Source organism: Pteropus vampyrus, unplaced genomic scaffold, assembly GCF_000151845.1.
Source record: "Pteropus vampyrus isolate Shadow unplaced genomic scaffold, Pvam_2.0 Scaffold141, whole genome shotgun sequence".
Classification (NCBI taxonomy): domain Eukaryota; kingdom Metazoa; phylum Chordata; class Mammalia; order Chiroptera; family Pteropodidae; genus Pteropus; species Pteropus vampyrus.
In genome coordinates, this window is record NW_011888922.1 from 3,254,930 (window position 1) to 3,279,864 (window position 24,935).

Below are 24,935 nucleotides of genomic sequence, written 5' to 3' on the forward strand. Positions count from 1 at the left end.
AAGTTCTGGCTAGATTCACAGTACAGTATTGGGGGAACCATTGAAGATGTTTGAAAAAGGGACATAAGGAGATGAAACTGGCATCAAAAAAGAAATGGCAAATTTCTGTTCTTGGACCAACATAACTCCTAATATTTTGTAAATGCAGTTATTCATTTTGCCAGCTCCAGTGCCTGAAAGTTTTTCAATGGCTTCTCATTGTTTTCAGAATAAAGACCTAAACCTTTCCCACAAAATCTACATAGTTCAGTCTCTATTTTTGGCTCCCACCATGCTGGCTGCCCTGGCTTTCCATGCTGCTGCCACGCTGGCCTACTTGAAGTTTCCCTTCCATGTCACTCCCACCACAGGGCTTTTGTACCTGCTATCTAGCTGCCTAGACAGCTGTCCCCTCTCCTCTTTGCCTAGTTAAATCTTCCTTCAGATCACAACTTAAGCACTCCTTCCTGAGGGAAACTCCTCAACCTTCCATATCATGGCACTACATATTTCTCCATCACAGCACTTAGCACTGAATACATTTAGTTATCTTCGATTAACGTCTTCTTTAGGTCGAAGCTCCATTAGAGTAGGGGCTTTCCCCCCTGGTTGACAACTATACCTCCAACGTCTGCACATTGAAAGTACTCAGTAACTATTTGTTGGAAGAGAAGTCAAGATGCCAGAAAGAACCATTTGGAGGGGTGACTGCTTATCAGTCTTCTTTTTTAAAGTGGGCATTAGATAATGAGGCATTATAATTCATTCTATCTTCTGCTGTTTTAAGTCTCTTAGAGCTTGTCAAAGCTCATATGGTTTGCCAGGGTTCAAACCCAGGCTTGCCTTTTTAAGCAAGCATGTGTTTTCTGTTACAGTATGTATGTGTGAGCAAGGAAGAGGGAAGAGAAGGAAGTCTTCTCACAAGTACAAATCTGATCCTATTGTTTCTTCTTTTTTCAGTATATAGGTCATCAAGTCTCACTTACTTAAAAGCTTATAAACCTGCAAGCAGAGGCAGCAGACTGTTTTTTCACTGCCCTTTCTTGGAAAGGCTTTGCTTATTTGGTGCTTTTTCACTCTACTTCCTCTTATCTTGGATTTGTGACACGTAACTGAACTCAAAAAACAAACATGAATTGAGCTCTTCTGTGTGAAGGCACCTAAGACTGGCAGAGATGATGTTATAGACCAATGCCAAGTTCATCTGCCCTTCCAAAGGACAGTCCTGTTTGGTGAAACACTCTCCTCTATAGAAAGCAGCAACTCATGGCTCAGCATGCCTATCAGCATTTAATCTGTGAGTTTGGGTACATCATTTGAAATGTGGGAGTGGCATAAATACTAGGCTTCAAAAATAGAGCACCTAACTCTGTGTCTGGCATTTTACATGCATTATTTCATCTAATCTTCATAATAAACCTATGGTGTCAGAAATAATCAGGTTGTATTATATGGGGAATGTGACTTGCTGAAATTCATATAATCAATAAACAGAGGATCCTGGGACTCAAATCCAGACCATCTGACCACTGTTTCCTTTGTACTGTTTCCTATCCCAGCAGGCTACTGAGAGAATCACCTCACATAGAAATGTATTTGAAAGCATTTTCAACTATAAAGCTCTATACAGTTTTAAGAACGTTAAATAATTTGTTACATTAGAGAGGAAGAACTAGTATCTGATTAAGATATTAAGGGTGATGAATTAATTACCATTCTTAAGAGTCATAATATTTCCTGCCTGTACTTCAAAAGTTCTCAATTTAAATAATAAAATAGAAAATAATTCAACTGAAAAATAGGAAAAGGACCTGAATAGACATTTCTCCAACAATATATGATTGGCCAATAAGCAAATGAAAAGATGCTTATCGTTAGCCATCAGGGAAATGTAAATCAGAACCACATGAAATACAACTTCACACACTAGGATGGCTATAATTAAAAAGAAAATAGCAAGTGTTGGCTAGGTGTAGAGAAACTGAACTCTCCTACACTTCTGGTAAGAATGTAATGTGCAGTTGCTGTTTGGGAAAGTCTGGCAATTCCTCAAATCATTAAACATAGCTACTGTTCGCATGACCCAGCAATTGCACTTCTAAATATACTGTACACAAATTTTCACAGCAGTATTATTTGTAATTGCCAAAAAGTGGCAACAACACAAATGTGCATCAACTGATGAATGGATAAAGATGGTATATCCATGCAATGGAATATTACTGAGCCATAAAAAGGAATGGAGCACTGATACAAGCTATTACATGGATGCACCTTGAAAACACTATGCTAAGCAAAAGAAGCCAGTCACAATGACTATACATATTGTTTGATTCCATTTATACGAAATATCCAGAATAGGCAAATCCATAGAGACAGAAAGTAGTTAGTGGTTGCCTAGGGCAGGGGTGGTGGTGGTGGTGGTGGAGGTGGGAATTTCAGGGGTGACAGTCGAGGGGTACAGGGTTTCTTTTGGGAGTTATGCAAACATTCTAAAATTGATTAGTGATAGTGGCCCAACTATACTAAAAACTGCTGAACTACACTTTAAATGGGTGAACTGTATGGCATGAGAATATCGAATAATTTTAAGTTGTCTAAGTTCACCATAAACTGCATCTGCGATTATCAATGTTTACTTTAAACCAAATGCATTTTCCCTCATCATTGCCTAAAAGTTGTTAGTTATTTTAATAATTTTTTTGGCATTTGCATCATAATCCTGAATATCTTTAACAGGGATGACTTAAAATTACATTTAATTAATAGACTTAAACATGAAATACTAATGCTAATACTTTAAGTAAAAAGGTACCTGGAGATCCACGATGGTATCACCATCCACTTACTCAAGAAACCCAAGAGTCATTCTTGTTTCCTCCTTCCTTCAGTCCTCGCATCCACATCATCAGCAGGAAGCCTGTTTGTAAACTCCTTAAGGGTAACATTTTGTTTATTCACTACAGTATCCCCTGGTGCTTAGAATAGTACCTGGCACATAGCATATGCTTAATATTTGTTGAATCAATGAAAGAATTCACGCTGTCCTTGAAATTAACGCCTTTAAGAAAAAAAATTAAATCGCTCATTTGATAATGTTAATGTATATACTAATTTTAAAAATGTAGACTATGGAAGTCTCATTTGCCATTCTGGATGCTGAAACACATTAAGGCTAAATTCTCAAAGGGACACAGGTATGCTATGCTGCCAAAATATGTACAAATAGAACATAATAATTTTATTCAAGTTTGCTCTTGTTACCTGATCCACAAATATTTAAAAGATATTTTATTTTATAAAACCTTACAACTGTAAGTAATGGATTGACCGTAACAGAGGGCTTAACCTGGAATACATGGATAGGCTGAGGGGCCCATGAACCCCTAAATTGTATGTAAAATCTAACATGTATATTGGCATGAGTATCTTTTTTGGTGAGAGAGTTCATAGTGTAATCAGATTTTCAAAGAAGTCTGACCCAAGAGGTTAAAAAATTACTTAACTAGAAACAGTCACAAAGTCTTTTAAACATGAATTTGTACAATAAAATAATATCCAACAGCTCCATCTATGGGTAAGTCATTATCACCTAACAGCAATAATGACAATTACCAGAGATCAGTGCATCTTATGAATGCCTGTGTTTAAATCTTCAGTGTCACTCTAGTGGGAATTTATTAACCATAGTATCACAGTTTTTCTTCCAGATATAGATGCAAAAGTTAGGAGACTGTTGACATATTCTACTTACAGTACTTCAGCACCAAAAAATTGGGCAGTTATGCTGATATATATGTATGCACAGTTCAACATTTGTCAGTCTTAAAATGCTTATTTATAGTGAAATCTATATAAAACCGTTAAAAACTTTTCTATTTACATTTTTTAAAAAAATGAAGTTTCCTTTGACACAACTTGTCAAAACTGACTCTTACCCTCCCACCCTCTTAACCCCTCACTCTACTTGTGACAGACAGTGATCACAAGACCCAAACATATTGCTTAAACAAACTGTGTCTTAAAAAGGTAGAATACTTAAAAATATTACATTTAGAACTGTAAATGAACTTTTCGTACATTTCAAAGGGGGTTAAACAAAAGTAGGTAAAAGTTTTTTTCAAAGTCTCAGTCCAACATGAATGTGCAATTTCAATGTAAAGATAGCATCATATGAATAATTTGTTTTCCTGAACATAACTGAACATTTCCTCTGGGCCAGAAAATGTTTCTTTTTCCTCTGCTTCACAATGAAACATTTTCTCTAAGTTTTCTTAAAGGAGGGGGAAGGGCAGGAGGTGAATAGGTAGGCAATCCTGGTTTACAGGAAATTTGTCCGAAGGAATATGGCCTGCTTTGAAATGTTTACATTTAAATAAATAGAAGGCAAGTGTGCAGCCTAGAGCACAAAGGAAAAATAACACAATAAATTAGCATACAATTGGTGAGAATGTACGAGCCATCCAAAAAGCACTTCCCACTGGTTAGAGATATGATTTCCACCATCTAACAAGGATTCTTCAAAGTATTTTTCTAGTTATTTTATAAACTACTAAACTGAGCAAATGTAAAATGTTAACCAATTCAACACTCCCATGGATTTGCAAAAACATACAAGATTTTTAAAAACTTCCTGACACACCGTTTCAAAACACAAACTATTGACATTCTCATTTTTTCAATGGTGTTTTGCTCAGTAGAAACCAGTTGAGGAACATTTCCAGGAAAAGTCTCTTTCCACTGCAAGACAAACTTTTCCATCGCCATGGTCCAACAGAGGAAGAATATTAGGTCTTATGTCACTGTAGATGTGCATCTTTTTCTTTTTTTTTTCCTTTTTCCTTTTTTTTTTCCTTAAAAAAAGTACATTCCCCTGTGAGTTTAATCTTGTTTTAAAATGCTGCTCCTGCAGCAATTCATGTTGAAACACTACTGTTTCAGGGTCTACAGCCTAAGCATGGGCAAAGTGCTTTCTTTAGACATCAAAATACAAGGGCTTCCCTGGACGCTTGGTAACCAAGTAGGTTTTAAAGTGCACTCCTGTGTCCAAAACACTAGGACCGTTCAGCAGAACTCTGAGAGGGGCTGGGCTCAGTTCCATCCTCTGTGCTACTGTCTATGTCCTGCTCCATTGCTGTCTCATCGTCATCCAACTGCTGACTGGTGAAGTTGTTTAGCTCAAGAAGCCCGCTGGGCTCTACTACCACATTGGAGCTGGAGTGACAAGGAATAGCATACTGGGGAATGGCCTGGAAGAGAAGACATAGGAGAGAAGTTTTATGGTAAGAAAAGGTAACAGAAAGTTTTTCCCAATGACACTAAAGAAGAAAAAAAAGGATTCTGACATTTATTGGACAACTATTACATGCTAGGCACTGTGCTAGGTGCTTTCATACATGCTATTCTACTAAACTCCCATAATAACATGATGAGGAAAATATTATTCCCATTTTACAAATGAGGAAACTAAGAGGGTAAGTGATTTAATCGAGGTTACACAGTTGCTCAGGGTTAAGGTAAGGATTCAAATCCAAGTCCTATAAAACACAGTGATCTTTACACTCCTTGATAGCTCCTCATCTAACAAAGGAGGCTGTGGTTTGCACCTAATTTAAGAGACAGATATTGAAAGACATTTTCATTTGATCATTAAGCAAATTTTAAATGTAATTTTGCTTGTTATTACCTGTAAAATGAATGATTAACTTGCTGATATCAAAATAGTATTTAAAGCCCTTTAGTAACCCTTTGATAGTTCAAAAGGAGTTTTATCTGTTTGGGTCACATCGTAACAATCTTTATTGAAAATAGGAATAGAGAGGACAAAACTGTCTTTTTAACAATAAAAATAACAGTGGATAACTATATTTTGGCCATACTACCTTGTCATATTTTTGTCATCTTTATTACATATATTTTTTAAAAAGGTATTAAGTACACATCATAACCCTTCTTAAAACTCTACAATTGTTTCCTATTGTACTTGCTATAAAATTGAACTCCTTACCATGGCTCCAGCTTTATGCCAAGCTCACTTGTACTAGTTCTTCCTCTTTTCCTAGAATACTCTTCCTCCAAATGGCGAGTTCCATCCTGTCAACCGCTTTTTGCTCAAATGCTTGGAGTAAGAAACTTTGATAAATCTTCCTTCTATGACCATGAAACCAGAGTTCTGGGTTGGCCCTGCCCTCTACCTCTATTACATTCTTTTACATTTTCTTCATTGCATTTATCATGTTTGTTAATTTTTTCCCTTACCCTTTGAATGTAAGCTTCATGATAATATAGACCAGAGCACAGATCTTAACTACTGGTCTCATTGTTAGAGGTCCAGAGCTTTGAACAGGACCTGGCAAACATTAGATGCCCAATAAACATTGGACAAATGAATAATGTATCTTTAACATTAAAACCCCAGAGCAAAGTTGAATATCAGCACTTTGCAAATATACCTGACCAAAACAACCTTCTACTGGAGGGGAGATGTAAATTTACTTTTAATACTACCAAGAAAATATTACAAGGTGCCTAGGCATTGATTCTAGGGTGGTGTTTTGTTTGTTTCTCTTGTTTCATATAGCTGATCACTGTGAAAAAGTCTGAGTCAGGAGACAGGAATTTTATTCAGCTCTAGCTCTGACTTGTGGACCTCTGAATAAGTCACTTCACTTCTCTGAGCTTTAGTTTAATCTTGTGTAAAATAAGATAGAGAAGATATGCTCTGAGATCCTTGCAGTTCTAAAATTTTATGAATTCCACAAATATAGGCTCCTTCAGGATAGAAGATATGTTCACTACTTGTTTACTACTCTATCCTTAGCACCTAGCACAGTGCCTGGAACACACAGGTTAAATAATACATGTGGAATGAATGAACAAATAAATAAATGAAATACACATTATTTGTCTACAAAGAACAATATTTTCATTCAAAGCATTTAATACCAAACATATTGAATTTTTATAGAACATTTTTCAAGGAGTCAAAGCACTTTGCAGACTTTCTTCACTCCTCATAGGTATTTTACTGAATCAGCAAAAAATACTTCAGGTCAGAGCTAAGTATAACTAATAAGATCTGAAAATGTTCTAACGATATATTAATAATGATTATAATAGCTACCTTTATTGAGTATTACTATGGCAGACACTTGATCAGCTGCTCTATATACATCTTCTCACCTAATCCTCAAAATAACCCTGTGAAGAAGCAAATGTTACTGTTTCTATTTCAGAGATAATGAAACTGGGGTTAGAGGTAAACTCTGTTGCTCAAAGCCAAAATGCTGGTAAGGAGTACAAGTGAGATTCAAATCTAGGTATTTTTGACTCCAAAGCTTGGTTTTTAATCACTATGCTGCTCTTCCCTCTGACATGGCAACCTAAAACATGATATATGCTAAACGTTAGCTGAATGTTTTGTAGAAAAATTATTCATTGGATATTATCCTTGATACATAAAACAAATTATATTTTCATCTGTTCATAAAGTACAGAAAATAATTTCCAAATAAGCTATCCAAAATTATTTTCTAGCTAGTATACCAATTTAAGCCCCCAGGAGCTACAATAAATGTGAGTAAAAATAGTAATAGCTACCATTTTATTTATTGGGCAATCGCTATGAGCCAGGTACTGTGCTAGGTGCTTCAATTTTGTATAATACTTACATCCATCATATAAAGTAGGCATTCCTTATTCCCGTTTTACTGAGACAACTAAGGCACAATGAGGTTAAACAGACTTGCCCACAGTTACACAGTGAATGGCAAAGCCTAGAAACTATTCCTTTTTTACTATACCCTACCTCTTCAGGTGAAAGGGGGGGGAAAATCCCTTTGTCAAGAATTATTTAATTAACATTCGCTTTTATAGGGAGGAAGAACAAAGTATTTTAATAATTCAATGGCCAGTTCTATTTGCCTTTAAGCATCTCCCCCACAATTATATTGTGTTTGGATTAATGTTGATCAATTTGCATTCTCTCATAGCTTGGTAGCATGGAAAAGGGACAGTCTACCACAAGAACTTCCAAGTGATACGACAGTGAATCTATGGTAAATCCTAGACTATCCACATTTCAATAAATCCAAATTCTCAATTAACTAAAATGTGCTGCTCTGATACCTTCTAAACCATATCTCAGTTTATCAAAAATTGACAACTGTCAAGAAAACAGCCTGATATCCTGCAAGGAGAAAGGGAAATAAAACCCAACTTCTAAGGGTTAGTCTGGACTAATTAATTCTTCAGTCTTGATCTATTATGCATGATGAAAGATGAGTTTTAGAATGAAAGGAATGTGAGACATTATGTTCACTAGCTTGTACTTACCAAGGCAGGAGTAACCATAATAAGATTTTTCAATATCAATGATTGAAATAAAAAATAAAGCTTTATGGTTAATCCCAAATTAGATATAAAATTAAATTACTTAGAAACATTCTCTCACAACATGTTTCTCTAGACATTTCAGTTAATTAAGGTTTTATTGTCCTAAAAACCACAAATTTGGATCAAGATCAAGAACTGTTTTTCTAAGGAAAGGGTTCCTGAAATGTACTTGAATCTGAAGTACAATCCAGTTATATCCAGGAGTGTTTGAGCAAAGATTTGGGAGCCCGAAGTTTGACCCCAGGAAGTTACCGATCTTCAGAGGTGATTTGCTGAATTAACACTAAAAAGTGTGGCTTTCATCTATAAATCAAGCTGACACATGGGCTCAGGGCCCTTGATTATGCTCCTAAAATGTGCTGTGTGAGAATATCCATCAATTTTCTAGGACTCACTTCCAGAAAATAAATATAAATTGTATATTTGTCATAAGTATTAAATCAAAATTGCCAAATGCCATCTGAAAGACAATCTCTTTTTCGCATCTTGCCTTGACTTTTCCTGTGACGTCCCCAAACATGCCAAACTCAACACCCCCAAGATGCCCAGTATTTCTCATGTTCCTTTCGATTCTTACCTGGATGATAATTTCTGCTGGGCTCTCTTCAGCTTTCTTTTGGCCTACATTCTGAATACGCATGAACTGGCCTGTCGTAGGCACTCCTGGTGCATCGATTTTCCTTGTTGTTAGGGGAGGGCCAACAGCAGATGGACTTGAACAGGACTCTCTACATTTCTGTTGCTGGGGAGTGGAATTCGCCATCCCTGCCACCACCACGTGGGTGGAAGGTAATGATCCTGCTTCACCAGTGAGCATACTAGTGGCAAGAGCCTTCTTTGGGGGATCCACTACCATATGCTCTACATTTGTATCAATCTGAGCTTCCATCAGAGACATTTTCAAAATGTCTGACACTGCTGTCTTCTCAGAGGCCTGAATGGGAGATATGCTTGTAACTGGTGATGTCAGCTTAGGCACAGAACTGCCACCAGTTATCTTTGTAACTGTGGGTGGCTGGCGCCCCTCAAAAGTTATCTTTGTAACAGAGGATCCTTGGGTTATAATTGGCTGCTCCACCTGAAAACAAATTGGGGTTGTGTGTGTTACAGCTACATCTCTTTGAGAAAACCTATCAAATACCCCAGACAATACGGCGAAAGAAACACTAGTGTGGTATACTAGGAAGACATTTCGAAGCTTGGTGTTTTGATTAGAGGGCTGGATGGGAAAGTATCTGGTTACTTTTAAGGTACCTAGGGAAAGAGCAGGGGTTGAAAGAACCTTTGTTTAGCCAGCCAAGGCTCATAAAAGTAAAGGAAAAAAAAGTCACAACAGTCTTATTTTCCTTTGAGATTTATATTCCCATATAGTATACCTTCAACCTGTCTCAAATTATTTCATATAATTTTCAGCTTTTTAAAATAAAAAGTAGGGATTTTTAAAAAAAATCTTTCGCTTTAAAATACATTTATACAAACAAATTCTATATATATGTATTTATAATATGCACATACACACGTTACTACACAGCTACTGATTTTCCCTAATATAATTTTTCTTTTGAATATCCACAGATAATTCCTCTGCAGTCTAGCAAATAAATCTAAAAAATAATTTATTAACTAGATGGTGATGATATAAACTACAAAGACATTCAATGAAGCTTCTTAAAAGAGTGTAGTTTACTTAGCATTATTGCCACAGAATAAGAGTTTACAGGCATGAAATAAATATTTTATATCTAAAAAATAAAAATAATTTAGGGATACTGCTTCTATGCACTGTTGATTAATGCTGAAGTAATTTCATTAAAACCTGCTTGGAAAATCAAGCTCTGAGTGCTATGTTTTTTTCCTTCCTATATTAATGTGTATATTTCTTTCCTAATGTCAACCTTCTGATAGGGTAAATCAACACCAGCATAATGAGGCTTTTGAATTTCCTCTTGTCAGGAGAAAGCACTGCTAATCACAATAGGGTCGTGATGGTCTCACTTTTTCCGTGACAGAGAAGTTTAACTTTGCATGCTATCAATAATCCGTTACCTGGCTTGCCGGCTGTTTCTCTGACGAGGCTGGGTGCGGCATTTGGCTCTGGGGGGTTTGGGGTTGCACGTAGATTTTTGGTTGGTTCGGAGCCTGCTGCAGTTTAGGTAGCTGCTGTGTGGTTTTCACTGCAAGCACCTGTACTACAGTTTGCGGGGGCTGTGCCATTAAGGTAGGAAGCTGCCTGTCTTTGGCCACCATGGGATGCTGTGTGTGCTGTACATCTGGCTTGGGCTGTGCTTGTTCTTGCTGGAGAGGGGTGAGCTTTTGATGCCTGATGGAAAGTTGGGGCATTTGCGGGAGTTTGTGCTGGAGCTGGTCTGCCTGCAGGTGGATGGTCTGCTTCTGTTTGGTCTGGAAGCACTGCAGAGTTTTCACTTGCAACTGAGTCTGTTCCAGCTGGGGCTGGCTAAGTTTCTGCTGTTTAGCTGACTGTGACTGAGTCAGGGCAGATCGGTAAAACAGACCTGTCTGAGGGTCTAAAGTGTCCATTTCTTCAACCTCGCCCTCCTCAGTTCCAAGTTCCTCGCTGTGTTTGGTAAAAGCAGTATGACTGCTTAAAGCCTAAGTAAAAAAGGCACAAAGTAAGAATGAAATAAGAAAAACAGCTACATTGTTTAATTCTCCTCAAACTCAAAAAAATGTGATTATGAGATTCATGCCAAATTTTTCAGGAGGAAGAGCCTAAAAAGACCAAGAAACCTCAAGGTTTCTAAATCTAAAGGGGACTTTAAATTGAGACTCTTGTAATTTCAACTCTCAAACATTAAGTACCATAAAAAGTGGTCTACTCACTTCTGTAAAGAAAGTCCTAGAAGGCCCACAATTTATAGATAAGAGGAATTAACTTATAGATAAGAGGAATTAGGTTACTCTGCAAGAACAGCCCCAGACAAGAAGCAGCAAAGTCTCTCTGGCTCAAGAAACAGCCCTCCAGCCTGGTCATCACATATGTTAACCGTCCAAAGAAAGATGCGGCAACCAGGAGCGAGGTGTCCAGAGAAAAGCCAAGGTTCAGAGAAGCCCACTTTGGCCACGTGCATGTCCAACACTGTCAAGAAGGTAGGAATTGTTGTCTGAGGGATGTGCCCATCCCAGTCCCCACAGAGGGCCTCTCTGCTGTAAGTGGAGGTGGTTCATCAGGCTTCACGAAGGTCTGCATCAACAATCCTCTGCACTAGCCCTCCTCAATCCTTTGCTCAGATTCCAGGCCCACCAGGCAAGAGCTTCCCAGAGACCAAGCTTCCAGAGAGAAGGGACATGGGGAGGGGACAAGAGCGCTCCTGTCAGTGCAAAGGGAGACTGTCTTGTGTTGATTATAACAATATGAGGAGGCATTGATCTTGAGTGACATGGTTAGGGCCAGCCTATCTGATCTCTCTTGGTGTCCTGAGAAAGGTCAATGTCAGGACCAGCCAGAAGAGGGCCAACCTCCAGGTTGAGATATGACACCCAGCAAAACCTCTGGCCATCTGGCTTCCCTCAGTGACCCAAGATCCACCCTAACCCCATCCTTCCTGCTACCTTGTCATATGCTACACCTCCAACTTTAAAACTTTGAGATTCAATTAAAACTCCTCCCTATTTCATAATGAATTTACACATACAGGTTTTTAATTCGACAATTTCTTCATTGTCTTTCAGGTAGTTTGCCTATCTTTCAAATGATCGTGATTTATGTGAATATTAATGATAAAACATACACAAATCTGATATCTGTGATATCACTTTGTAATGAAGGCAGGCTGCTTTGGGTTTAAATCCTGGCTGTCATCTAGGACAAGTTCCTTAAATTCTGTGAGCGTGAGTTTCTTCATTTATAAGAGGAATAATACACCCACCTTACAGGATCACTGTGAGAAATAAACAAGTGAATGTATTTAAAGCTCAAAGCATAGTATCTGACACAAAATCAACTTATCGACATGTTTCCTTTTCCTCATTATCCTTGGTACCAGATTTGCTGTTCTACATTAATTCATTCTTACTTTTGAGTCTTTTCCTCAACTGGTTACATATAGTAAAAAAAAAAAAAAAAGTCAAATATTTATTACCTACTTATTCATAATGTTCCCATGAAGATGCATCAGAAAAGCAAAAAGTAAAACAAACAAAAAAACTCAGCAACAAACAGCAAGACAAGCCAACTTCTATTTCATTTGGAAATCTTACCTCAGTGATAAATTCTTCAAAAAATATATAAATAGTGACCACTTCCAATATCATAGATTCATCTAGAGTCCCACCATTTTAAAATGTTGAGTTCACAGAAGATCCAAGAATACCATTTCTTAATTACTTTCATTTGTTAAGACTCTCAAATTCATTTCCTCTATTTACTCCTCACAGATGAAAAAACTATAAAAACTCCTCAATTCAGTTATTTCTCCTCTTCTAAGAGATGAAACTGAACCTTACTTTAGGAAAAAGGCAGTTACAGAAGGCAGGAAGAAAAAGAAGAGATACAACCTGCTGCATAATGTGGGTGATTGCTCCAGGGGACGATGCCGGGATGGACTTCACCACCACTGAAGTCTGTGTTGCGGTCTGTGACTGAGCCACATGCTGGAGCAGGGTCCGCTGGGGCTGGGAGGGCTGTTGGGGCTGGGAGCGATGGCTGACTGAAAATAGAGGAGGTGATGATATTTCTCCAGAAATCACCACAGCATCTGTAACCAGTAGTCATTTTAAACAAATGTCTGTGAGACTGCATCACAGAGAAAGTGTGGTACTGTGAACTAGGAGGCAGATAATCAGAGTCTGCCAATCTATGAGCTGTGTGACTCTGAGAAAGTCACTTATCTTCTCTGAGACTCTGTGTCCTCATCTGTAAAATGGGAATAACAGAGCTATTATAAGGATGAGATGAGAAATGTATGTGGAAGCACTGTGAAAACTATTATCACAAAGGAGGAACAAATCCCTTAAAGTTACATCCTCCTGTGAGTTGTACTCACTTTCAACAATGACTTTTACCCCACTAGGGTAACAAACAATAATCGGTTTCTATAATTCATTCCCAGACTAATATCTTTAAGGACAGTAAAAACAATACAAGTGTTCTTTAATCTCTTGGTCCCAGTTCCAAATGCAATACAAAACCCAGAAGCGTCCCCTCCTTTCTATGAAGTGCCACTGTCTTGCAGCCGTAGAGTTCCTAAAGCTATAAAAGGTCAAGATGATACTGCAGAAAGAGAACTGGACCAAGAGTCACAACTGGATTGTCACACTCTGCCAGCAACCAGCTATGTAAATTTTAAACTCTAAAAGTTAGAGGTTTTGTTTTCCTTGTTTGATTTTTATTTTTTAATGTGATAATAACTTCTGTTTCTACCTAGAAGAGAACCAAATAAAGTAATAGGTTGAAAATGGTCCTTAAATTGTCAAGTACTAAAATATAAAGTTAACAAAATAATAGAAAAATCAGTGTCCTCTCGTCTTCTCAAATTTAGGTCATATGACATAAATGGGTTAAGAGTAAAGACTGAAATAACTCCATTTCTTATTCTCTTGCTACAAAGGTCCCATGGACTAAACTATACATCTACATTGATGCCAATCAATCATCTTTTACCAGCCTCAATTTTGACATTTTAAACAGTGTAAACATTCACTACTTCTACGAACTTTAAAGTTCTACGAACTTTAAAAATGCTTACGGTTACTGGAAAACCAACTTTTTGAATCAGAGATAGACTAAAAAAATCTGTAAAATTAGCTAAGGATTTTGAGAATATCAAAACTCTCTCTATAATCCATGATTCTAATGCTCATGTATCTTGATCTACAATTTCAAGCAGTAGTGGTTCCATACTTAGAAAAGTAATGAGTGGGGTATCTAAGGATAAGATGACCACTCAAGAAATAAATGTAAAAGTGCCATTTATATGTTTTAAGTACAGAACTTTAAAACTATCCAGTGAAATATAAACAAACTTTATTTATTCCTATAACACATTCTATCTATATTCACAAATACAGTTTTTCTATTGTTGCTATATATATGCCTACATGTGATATAAGAGATTATAGGCAGCATCACCAATATTCTTTTATAAATATACTGTAGTATCTTACTGTATTTCACAATATGCTTTACATGTACATTTTAAATTACATGAGTTAATAAAATCTTCTGTATGTGCTCAACCAAACTGGAAAAAAGGGAGTTAGGCTTTATATCAACTACTGAAATAATTTATGACATGAGTGAATAGGAGAAAAAAACCAAATCATACTAATATTAAAAATAAGCAAATCAACAAAGTTTTTATTAATGGAAGCATCATCAGAAATGAATGACATCTGAAAAATAAAGATAATTTCCGATGAAATTATCAGATTATATGGAACATTTCTGCTGTCCATACTAGTCTTCATAATTATTAAATTTTTTTAAATTAAGAAATGAAATAATCCTCATTCAAGATACTCTTCCCCAGAGTACAGGAAAGTTAGAGAAAACTAATACCCACTGCAGGATAATACTAAGAGGCTGTGGCCAGGAAGTTGGCTTTGAAGGCAAAGAAAATGCTCCAAGGACTGAGGATATGATGGGAGATTACAGAAGATAGTCACAGTGAAAAACAGCTAAAGTGACCTTAACTGAGTCATATAAATACCATAAACGTCACTTATTTCTTTAAATAACTCTTATTTTTTCCAATGTCAAACTGCTCATTTCTGAGAAAGAATCCCACTATTCTGCAAAAGGAAAATTTCTCTCCCTTTCTTTCACTGAGTGGAGCTTCCCTTTCCTCTACCAGATCGGAGTAGAGCGCATCCATTTACGTGGTTCCCCCCAAAACAATCATCTTTTACCTTTGATTATACTACAAATGGATGCACACCACTTACCTAGAAGGGGAAAAGCAACCTCTGTCCCCTCATCAGTGCGTTCTGAAAAGGATAAGTAAGGGAAGAAATCATAGATCTTTTCATCTATTTATGATAATCTAGTCTATCCCCAGAGGTTAATACTGATTTCCGCAGTATACTGCCCTCTGCTTTATTTAACTTTCTGCCAAATATCCCTAGAAAATGATGCAAAATGGATTTTCCCTTTTTGGCAATTAGTCTTACTATCTCCTAAAATGATGCCAAAGAATTTCTTTTCTGCTTGGATATTTACATCCTTCAAATCTTTATGTTTTCTATAATCACTGCTCAAGAATACTTAAGAAGGTGTTCTTTACATATTGACTCATAAGTCATCTCTCCTAACCCATAATTATTCACATTACTACTCTCTGAACTATTTCAAACCTTGAAGTAATGAAGTGTCCAAAACAGAAAGCAGTATTCCAGGTGTGGTCTCACCAGAAAATGAGAGAATCTATTATCCTTCCTGCTCCACTTCTCTATATATGCCATCCAAAAATGTCATTAGTGTTTTGCTGCCAGACCACATTTTAAACAAATACCTAATTCGCTTTCCACCAGAACTCCTAAGTATTCACAAGAATTTAAAGTTTTCACGTTTTTCTCTTTACATTAAAAAATGGTTAGATTTTTATACCTTCTTTCTCCCTTGACCCACCTCCCCATTCCCAAAACTAAAAAATTCAGATGCACAAAATTATATTTAGATAAATGATATTTTATCCTCTCTGTATAAATGTTGCCCTATGTGCACAGATATTATTTATGGCCAACCTGCAAATTTTGTAACAACCTACTGATTTCCCCCCTAATCATTAAAGACAGAGTAGATCCCAAGGACAATGTGAATTTGCTCTTAGAGCAAACTGGAAAAGATCTAAAAATGTAAAAAATATATTCTCCCCCAAGCAACCATCCCAATAATCCAGAAAGGTAGCCCTCCTACCTTAATACTACTTTTTAAGAGGACACCTACCAGTAGTGATGTATTCAGCAACTAGTTCTGACTCTACCACAGCAATTGATGGACTCTCAGGAGAATGTCTCTTTTCCTGGGTCATCTGAATAGGCACTGCCATCTGACTCAAGTCAATAGTGGGTTGTCTTGGTTTAGATTCCAATTTTTCCTTTACTGTGTAAAAAAGTCAGGGGAAAAGTTAACCTTTATTACAAACAAGTACCAAAACCAGAGTTGTCCATGGGAATAATAAACCAGACCTCTGGGGTGACACACTGGCAGTGACTACAGAGACAGTGAGTTGAAAAGAAAAAAGCAGACTGCTATATATGGCTATAGAGTCCCAAACTTGTGCAACCATACCCAGCAGCCTAGTAAGAAGGACTCATATGTGATCAGAGTATAATCCCATCCTATTATCACTAAGCCAGACAATTGGGTCTGTTTGCCTTATACCCATCCCGCTTAGAACATTTCCTCTGCCCTTTTTTAAGGTACTCCCTGGTATACTTGAGTTCTCCAACCTGAAAACAAAGGGTGAATAAACAGTACAAAGCATGATTTGCTCTCAGGCACACCTACCCGGAATAGCACAACACAGCGATCAGTTTAATTTAATCTATTAAAAATATGAAATAATCTCTAAAGAAATATTACAATATTTTTGATATCTCTTAAAAAATAAAAATTTTCAGTGTTAGGAAAAAATGGCCTCTCTGTTCCTGCAAAAATATCTTATGGAATAGACTGGAGTCAAGAATGGTTTCTGTGGATAGATTTACTTTTCTATCTTATCACTTTTTCTATAAAATCTACTTGTTTAGTTTCTACCCTCTATAATGCATTAATGGAAATGGCTGAATATGTCAAAAACAAGGAGCTGAGGAAATGATTAAGGCCAAAAATAACACCAATATATAGAAAGGTTAACAAAAAACTTAAATGCTAGTATTCTTTGGGTAGTGTAGAGTGGATGTTACAACAAACAGTAACCAGTAATTAAGTCCGCTGAATGATCACTCAGATTATTCCCACAAAGCATATAATGTGAAAAAGTTAAAATAATCATTTAAACAAAGAAAGCAAAACCAAACCAAAACAATATAAAAGTTACCCCACAAGTAGCAAACATAATGAACAAGGAATCAAAAGATGTGAAGTCTCACTCTGCCACTAACCAATTGGGTATTGACTCTACATCTCAGTTTACTTATCCATAAAATGAAAGGGTTGGATGAGATCATCACTAAGGTCCCTTAAATACTCTGACAATATCTGAACTATTATAACAGAAAAGTCAGTATTTATAACATAGGTTTTTCCCAGAGTTCATTGAAGATATTTAGTAACTAGAAATACTGATAGGATCTTGTTATATGAGGATAGCTTTGCATGGAGCTCAAGTGGTTAAATTATACAAAGAAATATGAAGATAAAATTAAAACAAATTAGAAGGAAGGGCCATTCATGGTGTTTTATGATCATTAAACTGCCCCACCAATATCAAGGAGGATGGCAGGGAGCCTTCAATCTGCCTCCTATTATTCTTGAATAGAACTGTCAACTGTGCTTCATCTATTCTTCTGCTTAGAAGTGACAGATCTACTCCTTTCTGGTGACAAGAGGCAAGAGGACTGTCCATTTTAAGCAGGAAACAGAGAAGAAAGAGCTCTTCCATTTTTTTTCTTTCTACCTACTATATCTAACCTTTAGTACTCCTGTGCACATCTTAATGACTGACAAGTAAATAGACTACACCAAAAATTATAGACAAGTCCAGAGGGGGGAAATGTGCTCAAATAATAACAAAGAAAATATAACAGTGGTAGTATTTTAGCACAACCCATCTCTAGAGATAACATGCTTCATTCAGTTGAGCATGTGAATTCATACCTGTTGTCTGTTGGAGTTCTAACAGAGCTTTGATTGTTGAAGTAGCTGATTGTGATTCACTGGATACATCCTGATAAATTATGGTGGGGCTAGTCTCCATTGCAATCTCATGTTCTGACCAATCCTGACGCCGGGAAGCAATTACATGAACTACAGGCTGGGAATCTGTTTTATATTAGTTAAAAAAAAACAAACCCTATAAACAAAGTTTCTCTTAAAAAAATCAATTTGTTTTTTTTTTTAAATCTTTGTATTTATTGTAAACTTCATGCTTTATCTCCCCAAGAAGACTGTAAGCCCCCAGAGGGCATAATATCTTTCATGTCCGTATTCATTCATTCATTCATTCATTCAACAAACTGGGCACTTATGTGCCAGAGTCTATTTTTGGCATTGAGGACAAAAAGGTGCTGACAGAATAATCAGAAGATACTCGAGAAGCATACAATCTGGTTGGGGAGACAGACATGTAAAAAGACAAATTACAATTCAATGTGATAACTGCTGTAATAAATTGGTGTGCATTTGTGTAGGTAGGTGCATGTTTGTGTAGAGTAAGAACAAAATGCTGTAGGAATCTTATTTTCCCCAATGCACCTAAAAATGTATTCTGTATTACAACCTCAGCATTCAGTCAACACTAATTGGATGACTGAATTACTGTATGGAAATCCTGCCCACCAACAATAAGAATGGATAGATGATCTAGAAGCAGCATGATATAACAGAACACGTATAACATTTGGAGTTCAAAGTCTTAGGTTACAACCCTAGCTCTATTAATTATTAGCAAGTTGATTCTTTGGGTATTAGTATCATTATTTCTAAAATGGCAACAATAAAATCACCTCTCTACCTCATGGAATTTCTGAGGATATAATGAAATGATATATGTAGAATGGCTTTATAAACTATGAAGGACAACAGAAATGTTAGTATTGTGGTGGTGATGGCAGTGGTGGCCTGAAAGTCCTCAATTCTAAGACTTCTTGTTAGTTTCAAAATAAATTACAACCCTAATTCAAGGTTTATTATATTTGTGCTATAGAGATATGCATGTAAACACTAAATGTGCATCAAATCAAGGAACAAATAATTTACTGAGTTTTCCATCTACAGAATAAGCAGGTTGGACTAGACTATTGTTAAGTTCCTAAACTCCTTTGTCTAAGATGCCACACATAATATTATGTAGGATATACAAAGGCATGACTTCTACTCCCAAATTTAGATTATAAGGGAGGAGACAAAATATATCCATATAAGCTTTATATTTTGAGGTAAAATCAAATGATTAGGGTAAATAAGATAAATATACAGAAAGAAAAAGACTGCTTTGAATTGGAATGGTCAGTGAAAGCACCAAAGAAGAATGAAATCATATAGTCCTCCAAAGTAGAATACATTCAACTTTCTATGAACATTATATTTTTGAAAACCATAAAGCTGTCCAAAAAGGTTAGAGCAAAAGGAACTCTTTAAAAACAAACAGGAAAAAAAAAAAAAAGTCTTCCTAAAGAAAACAAAATCAATATACAATAGATCTAGAATTTTAATTACCATTAAAAAAAATGTATGCTTCCTCCACCCACCAAAAAAAAAAATCACTGGGCAGAATATATGCCACATGAGAAATATATAATTTCCCTTAAACTTCCCTCCAAATTTAGAAGATTGAAGGACACTAGGTCTGTTTACCAAATGCCATGTAAAGCATATAATAATTTTTCTTTACTCATTCTAAGTAGATATAGAATTTAAACATGAGAACTGATTATATTAGGGAATCATTCTTTTTATATAACCTAAGTTCTCAAATTTAAGAAATTCCACTGATGATATAAGTACCCCTTGGTTGTGTGAGAGGACCTATAGGCAAAGAATGACTTGGCAACTCAACTGTATGTACAACTGAATATCCTGAAGAAAGCAAGGATTGCATCTGTAGAGAGAGGAAACAGAAAGAGATGAGAAAATGAATTTCCACATGGAAGCACCTATCAGAGACATCACCACAAATAACATCATCCCATAGGGACTGGAGAGATTGCTCACTCTCTTTCTGCCCATACTCAGAAAGAATAGTTGACCATCACAAAGTATTACTGCAACAACTCCAACAACAATGACACAAAATGAGAATGTGAACCTAAATGTGAAAACCATTCCTTGAGTGATTTTCCTTTCTACTTTGGGCTTAGGCTTAGTCTGGATAAATCTACTGCCTTACAAGTCTGATGCTGGAGTCAGAGAGTAACAAAGCCAGGAGCTGATCTCACAGTAACATTTGATTATGTAGTATGCATTCATTTTCTAGATTTTTGGGGAACTTAAATGAAAATTATACATCCCTGGTGTGGCATGTATTCTACCCAGTGGTTTTTATTGGGGGGTGGGGATACAGTTTGTTAACAGTAATTAAAAATTCCAGATCTACTATATATTGATTTTGTTTGGGAAGGCTGTCGTTTTTTTTTTTAATGACTTCCCTATCTCTCTTGAGGATGATGGCCTGTTGACCCTCAGATATCTTTCCCTACAAGTCATTTAACAAATATTTACTGGATACCCACTACACGTTAGATACTAGGGATACATATTGTGCTGCTACATCCAAAGGCACACTCAGGCATCACTATGGAAGAATGTCTCATGTCTTTACTATAAAATGCCTATATCATACTTTCATAGAATCCTAAGACCTTTCAGCTAGAAAAGATCTAAAAGTTCGTTTAACATTATTATCAATCCTATGCCCAAATCTTCACAACAAATATCCCAGCCAGTCTGGGAACTCCAGCACCAAAGAACTCACTACTTTCCAAAACAGTTCCCTTCCCCATCTCTGCACAGTTATGACAATCAGAATTTTATTTATATGGAGTGAAAACAAGTCTTCCTGTGACTTCTACCCAATGGTTCTGGTTTCCGTCCAGGTATCCACAAAAACCAATTCTTTTCCCTCTTCCACATCACAGTCCTCAAGATAACTGATGACAGCTCCTATACACCCCTCAACCCAATCCAAGCCTCACCTTCTCTTCTCTATGATAAATGTCCTGTCTCTACCTCATATAAAGTGATTCCTAGATGCCTTATCCATTTAAACCATCTCTTCTAAACTAAACCCAACATGTCTACAACCCTTCTATGATGTAATACGTATTTCCTTCTGAAATACTGTCATAAAGCCTAAGGCTTTCATGGTATTTAATTGCCTAGACAGCATTGCCCAAAATGTTCCAGAGGACATTAGTTTCTAAAGATGTTCTACAAAAGAAGGGTTCCATGGTTAAAAAAGTTGGGGAGCATTTTACATTATATACTCCACTCTTCATCTTTCACAATTATTAGCATATAATGGCTCTGAAAAGTTCTACAATAAGTATGCTTTGCTTAACCCAGATTTATTCCCTACCCTTGCCATGACTAACAAGATCATGAAGCTTCTGGAAAAATCATACTAGAAACTAAACGGCGGCCTATTTAAAGCAATGTCTTTAACAGGGTGCATTTTTGCATATGCCTCATACCTCGGTTCGTCTTAAATCCCTACCCTTGGTTTCGACTTCTTGTTCTCTTCTGTTTTACTTCACATAATCTTGTATTCTATCTAATCCATCTTAAAACCTTTAAAAATTCAGCAGAATACAAGAAAAGAAATTTTAATGTATATATTTTTTTAATCTGGAATTCAATAAGGGTAACCTATTCCCAAATGAGAAAGAGAAAAAAAGAAGATCCAATTAGGAATAAAAGTTCAGGAGCTGTGGAAAGCATGTGGTCCAATATTTAGTAAATGACCTAAACAGGTATGGTCTTGATCCATTAGGCTTGGTCACTTAGCTATCTACCAAGATCTAAAAATACTCCATGTATATATCACTTAAAAGGCCCACCTGAAAATAAGGGTGGTTAAGGTAACTGATAGACACGAGTACTAGATTTGTAGGTCTCAAAGATTGTGATCATGAGTTTATTTCAAGATATTTCCTATAAAAACAACATACTTAAAATAGCACTGAGGACAAAGAACTTCCTTATTATGAAGTCTAGCTTCATAGCTTCTTCCTTATAATTAGGAGAGCCATACAATTATCATCTAAACTGGGATAGCTTTGAGAGTGAAAGGGAAAACTATTAATAATAATTATGCTAGAAAAGACATAAACTAGGACTTGTCCCATACAAACTGCAATGTGGTCACCTTGCTTACATCTCACTTATGGCCCACCTCTCACCACCTTGATTCTTTCTCAACGTTCAGCAACAACCATTGCAAACTTCTACTTACCCAAAGCAAAAAGGAGGAATCACAGCTGTTAAACAGTCTGATAACACCTACCTATCAAATTCATTATCTAAAGTTTCCCAATTATTTGATGAACATATACCATTCAGGAAAGAATGGAAAGTCTTATCAAAAACAAAACTTCAGCTCTCTGATTACATATCAAACAAAAAAAATAAAAAGAACTGGCAAATCAAAGCATACATGTTGGTCTGAAATTCCTAGATGCATCTATTTTGGAACTAGGGTACTAAGTCAGCAACAATAATATAAATTGGAAAATAGATCTTACCTTGAGAACTTTGGGAGGACTCTGTAGAAGAAGAACTACTGTCTGTATAACTCTGTGGTTCTTCTTTTCCCTCCTGAATAGAAGAATTACCAGCCTCTGCCACCCTGGATGCTTGCTGTAATGTTTCTGTGACAAGTTGCCTTGTTTGTTCACTAACAACTGTGGCTTGAAATGTCACTGGTTTGGGTTTAATAAGAACCTAGAAGAAAAGCAGAAATATACCCAGTTTAAGTTTTACAATACTATTTAAAATGTTAAACTTCTAGGTCATGAATAATAATAATTTCTTGTCATGGAAAATAGCATTCTGTACATTTACTATGCTTTGAGCACAGTGCTGTTCATCAGACTAATTCAACTATGAACAAATTATAGTCAAACCACAGACATTTTAAGTGGTAAATGCTAGATTGCAACAACTATGGTTCTGACAAGAGACTTTGCCCGTTTTTTCTTGCCTATCATGACTTCAGGAGTCAATCTAACAATCTGTAGGCTACATGGTAGAACTGACAGCAACAGGCTAAGAATGGCAAAACAAAAAAGTTATGATGAGCCTACATTCCCAATGGAATCCCAGAATTCCCCCTTCTGAACATTTATTACCATAATAAAAATAAAACCCTAATTTAAGTCACTGTTCTTCAGGTTTCTTTTCATTTCAAATGAAATTCCTAATTGACACAAAGTAAACTTACTTGGGATCTAAATCATCTTTGAGGATATCCCCAAAGGAACAATGATTCTGACAACTATTAGAAGCAATATGGAACATGTGGGAAATCAATTTCTGAAAAAGATGAAAACCACAGATGCTAAAACAAGTGAAGTAGGAAAAAATTTTCAAACTGAACCATTTTGCTTCAAAATTTGGACTCTGGGAATTGACTATGGAATAAAACTGTTAACTCACTAAATTTATTTTTTATTTCTCCCATGTATAAGATTCTAAACCTTTTCATGCTCTATATAAAGTCACCCATTTCCAAGAATTCAAGAATGAAAACATAAGTAATACAATGACTTAGATAGAATAAATGAAACTGTTGCTGCTGAAACTTAAAAGGCAATCTGGACTTATTTCTGATCACAAAAATTATTTGTTTAGATAGTAAACTATTTGGCTATGGTTCTGAGAGAATCAATTCTAAAGAGAAATTATTAGTTTATAGGTAAATTACTACTTCTTACAAAAGTCCTAAGATAGCATTTCTCAGCCAAAGCTGTTTCCTTTGATATTCTCATACAATAAGTTAAAGTATCTGCAAAATAAACAGTAGCCCAGCAACATAAAGAGTAAATACAGAGCCTCAATTTGCCAGGCAAATTTCCAGAAAAGTTCCCTTAGTAGCTGAAAACTGAAGATTTCTAGCTTCTTCATTATTTAGGTTTCAAGTAAAGCAAAATTTATAATATATAGCTTTTGAAAGTCATAGTAGCTTATAAAAAAAAAAGTACATACTTTTGAGAGTTTGAGTAACTATCATTCTCCCTCAACTATATATTCCTAAAGTAACAATATACACCTTCAGCAAATTTTAGTCCAAGGGGATTCTTTTCTCAAATCATTGCTCATGAAAATGACAAATATTTAGACATAAAAAAAAAAAAAAAGTACCAGAGAGAAAGATAGGTTTTGAAAACAGACGGGTAATTAATTATATACATTCATTTGTAATTTTTAAAAATGTGATTTTTTTAAAGATTACTAATCTTTTCATTCAAATTTCTACCTTGGAATTTTAGGAATTTCAAATATACCTGATTCATGAAAAATCACCATATCTTATAGCATACCTGTGTTTTCCCTTGCTGCCCATAAACAATTTTTGTTGGGATAATTTTAGCTGCTGGTTGAACTGTGGAACCTATTCCTTTTGGTTGAGTTACAATCATTTTGGTGATGGGTCTTGTAGCAGTGATAATAGCTGGCTTTGCTCCTGTTGGTACTGTCTGAATAGTCTTTTCTCCCTAAATTAAAGTCAGTAAACATATAAGACTTACATGCATTTAAACAATAAAAACTATCCTTTTACTATAAAAGCACAAAAAGACTTTATCAGGATGACTAGAAAAAGGCTATAAACTGTACAACAAAGAACAATGTTTCCAGGTGATCAAAAATCCTAGACTTAGTTGAAATGATCTTGGAAGTCATCTGACTTTCTGTCCAAGGAAAGCATTTTCTTTATGAGTGAATT

The 24,935-nt window shown here is 36.0% G+C and overlaps 1 protein-coding gene across 16 annotated transcripts in view; it reads right to left on the reverse strand.

Annotated features, from left to right (window-relative positions):
• Positions 1–3,202: 3,202 nt before the first annotated feature.
• Positions 3,203–24,935, reverse strand: part of EMSY (EMSY, BRCA2 interacting transcriptional repressor) — an 80,630-nt gene continuing 58,897 nt past the window's right edge. For 5 of the 16 annotated variants that reach the window (XM_023535570.1, XM_023535565.1, XM_023535563.1 and 2 more), the window contains 10 exons: positions 24,532–24,705; positions 22,735–22,933; positions 20,052–20,093; positions 18,152–18,316; positions 16,277–16,432; positions 15,277–15,318; positions 12,889–13,088; positions 10,420–10,983; positions 8,951–9,451; positions 3,230–5,228 (listed from right to left, as the gene is read on the reverse strand). In XM_023535570.1, coding sequence (XP_023391338.1) covers positions 5,034–5,228; positions 8,951–9,451; positions 10,420–10,983; positions 12,889–13,088; positions 15,277–15,318; positions 16,277–16,432; positions 18,152–18,316; positions 20,052–20,093; positions 22,735–22,933; positions 24,532–24,705 — 2,238 coding nt within the window. In that variant the 3' untranslated portion in view covers positions 3,230–5,033. Of the gene's footprint in view, positions 5,229–8,950; positions 9,452–10,419; positions 10,984–12,888; positions 13,089–15,276; positions 15,319–16,276; positions 16,433–18,151; positions 18,317–20,051; positions 20,094–22,734; positions 22,934–24,531; positions 24,706–24,935 lie in introns of all 16 variants that reach the window. The other 11 variants (XM_011368392.2, XM_011368390.2, XM_011368388.2 and 8 more) reach the window with 8 other exon arrangements.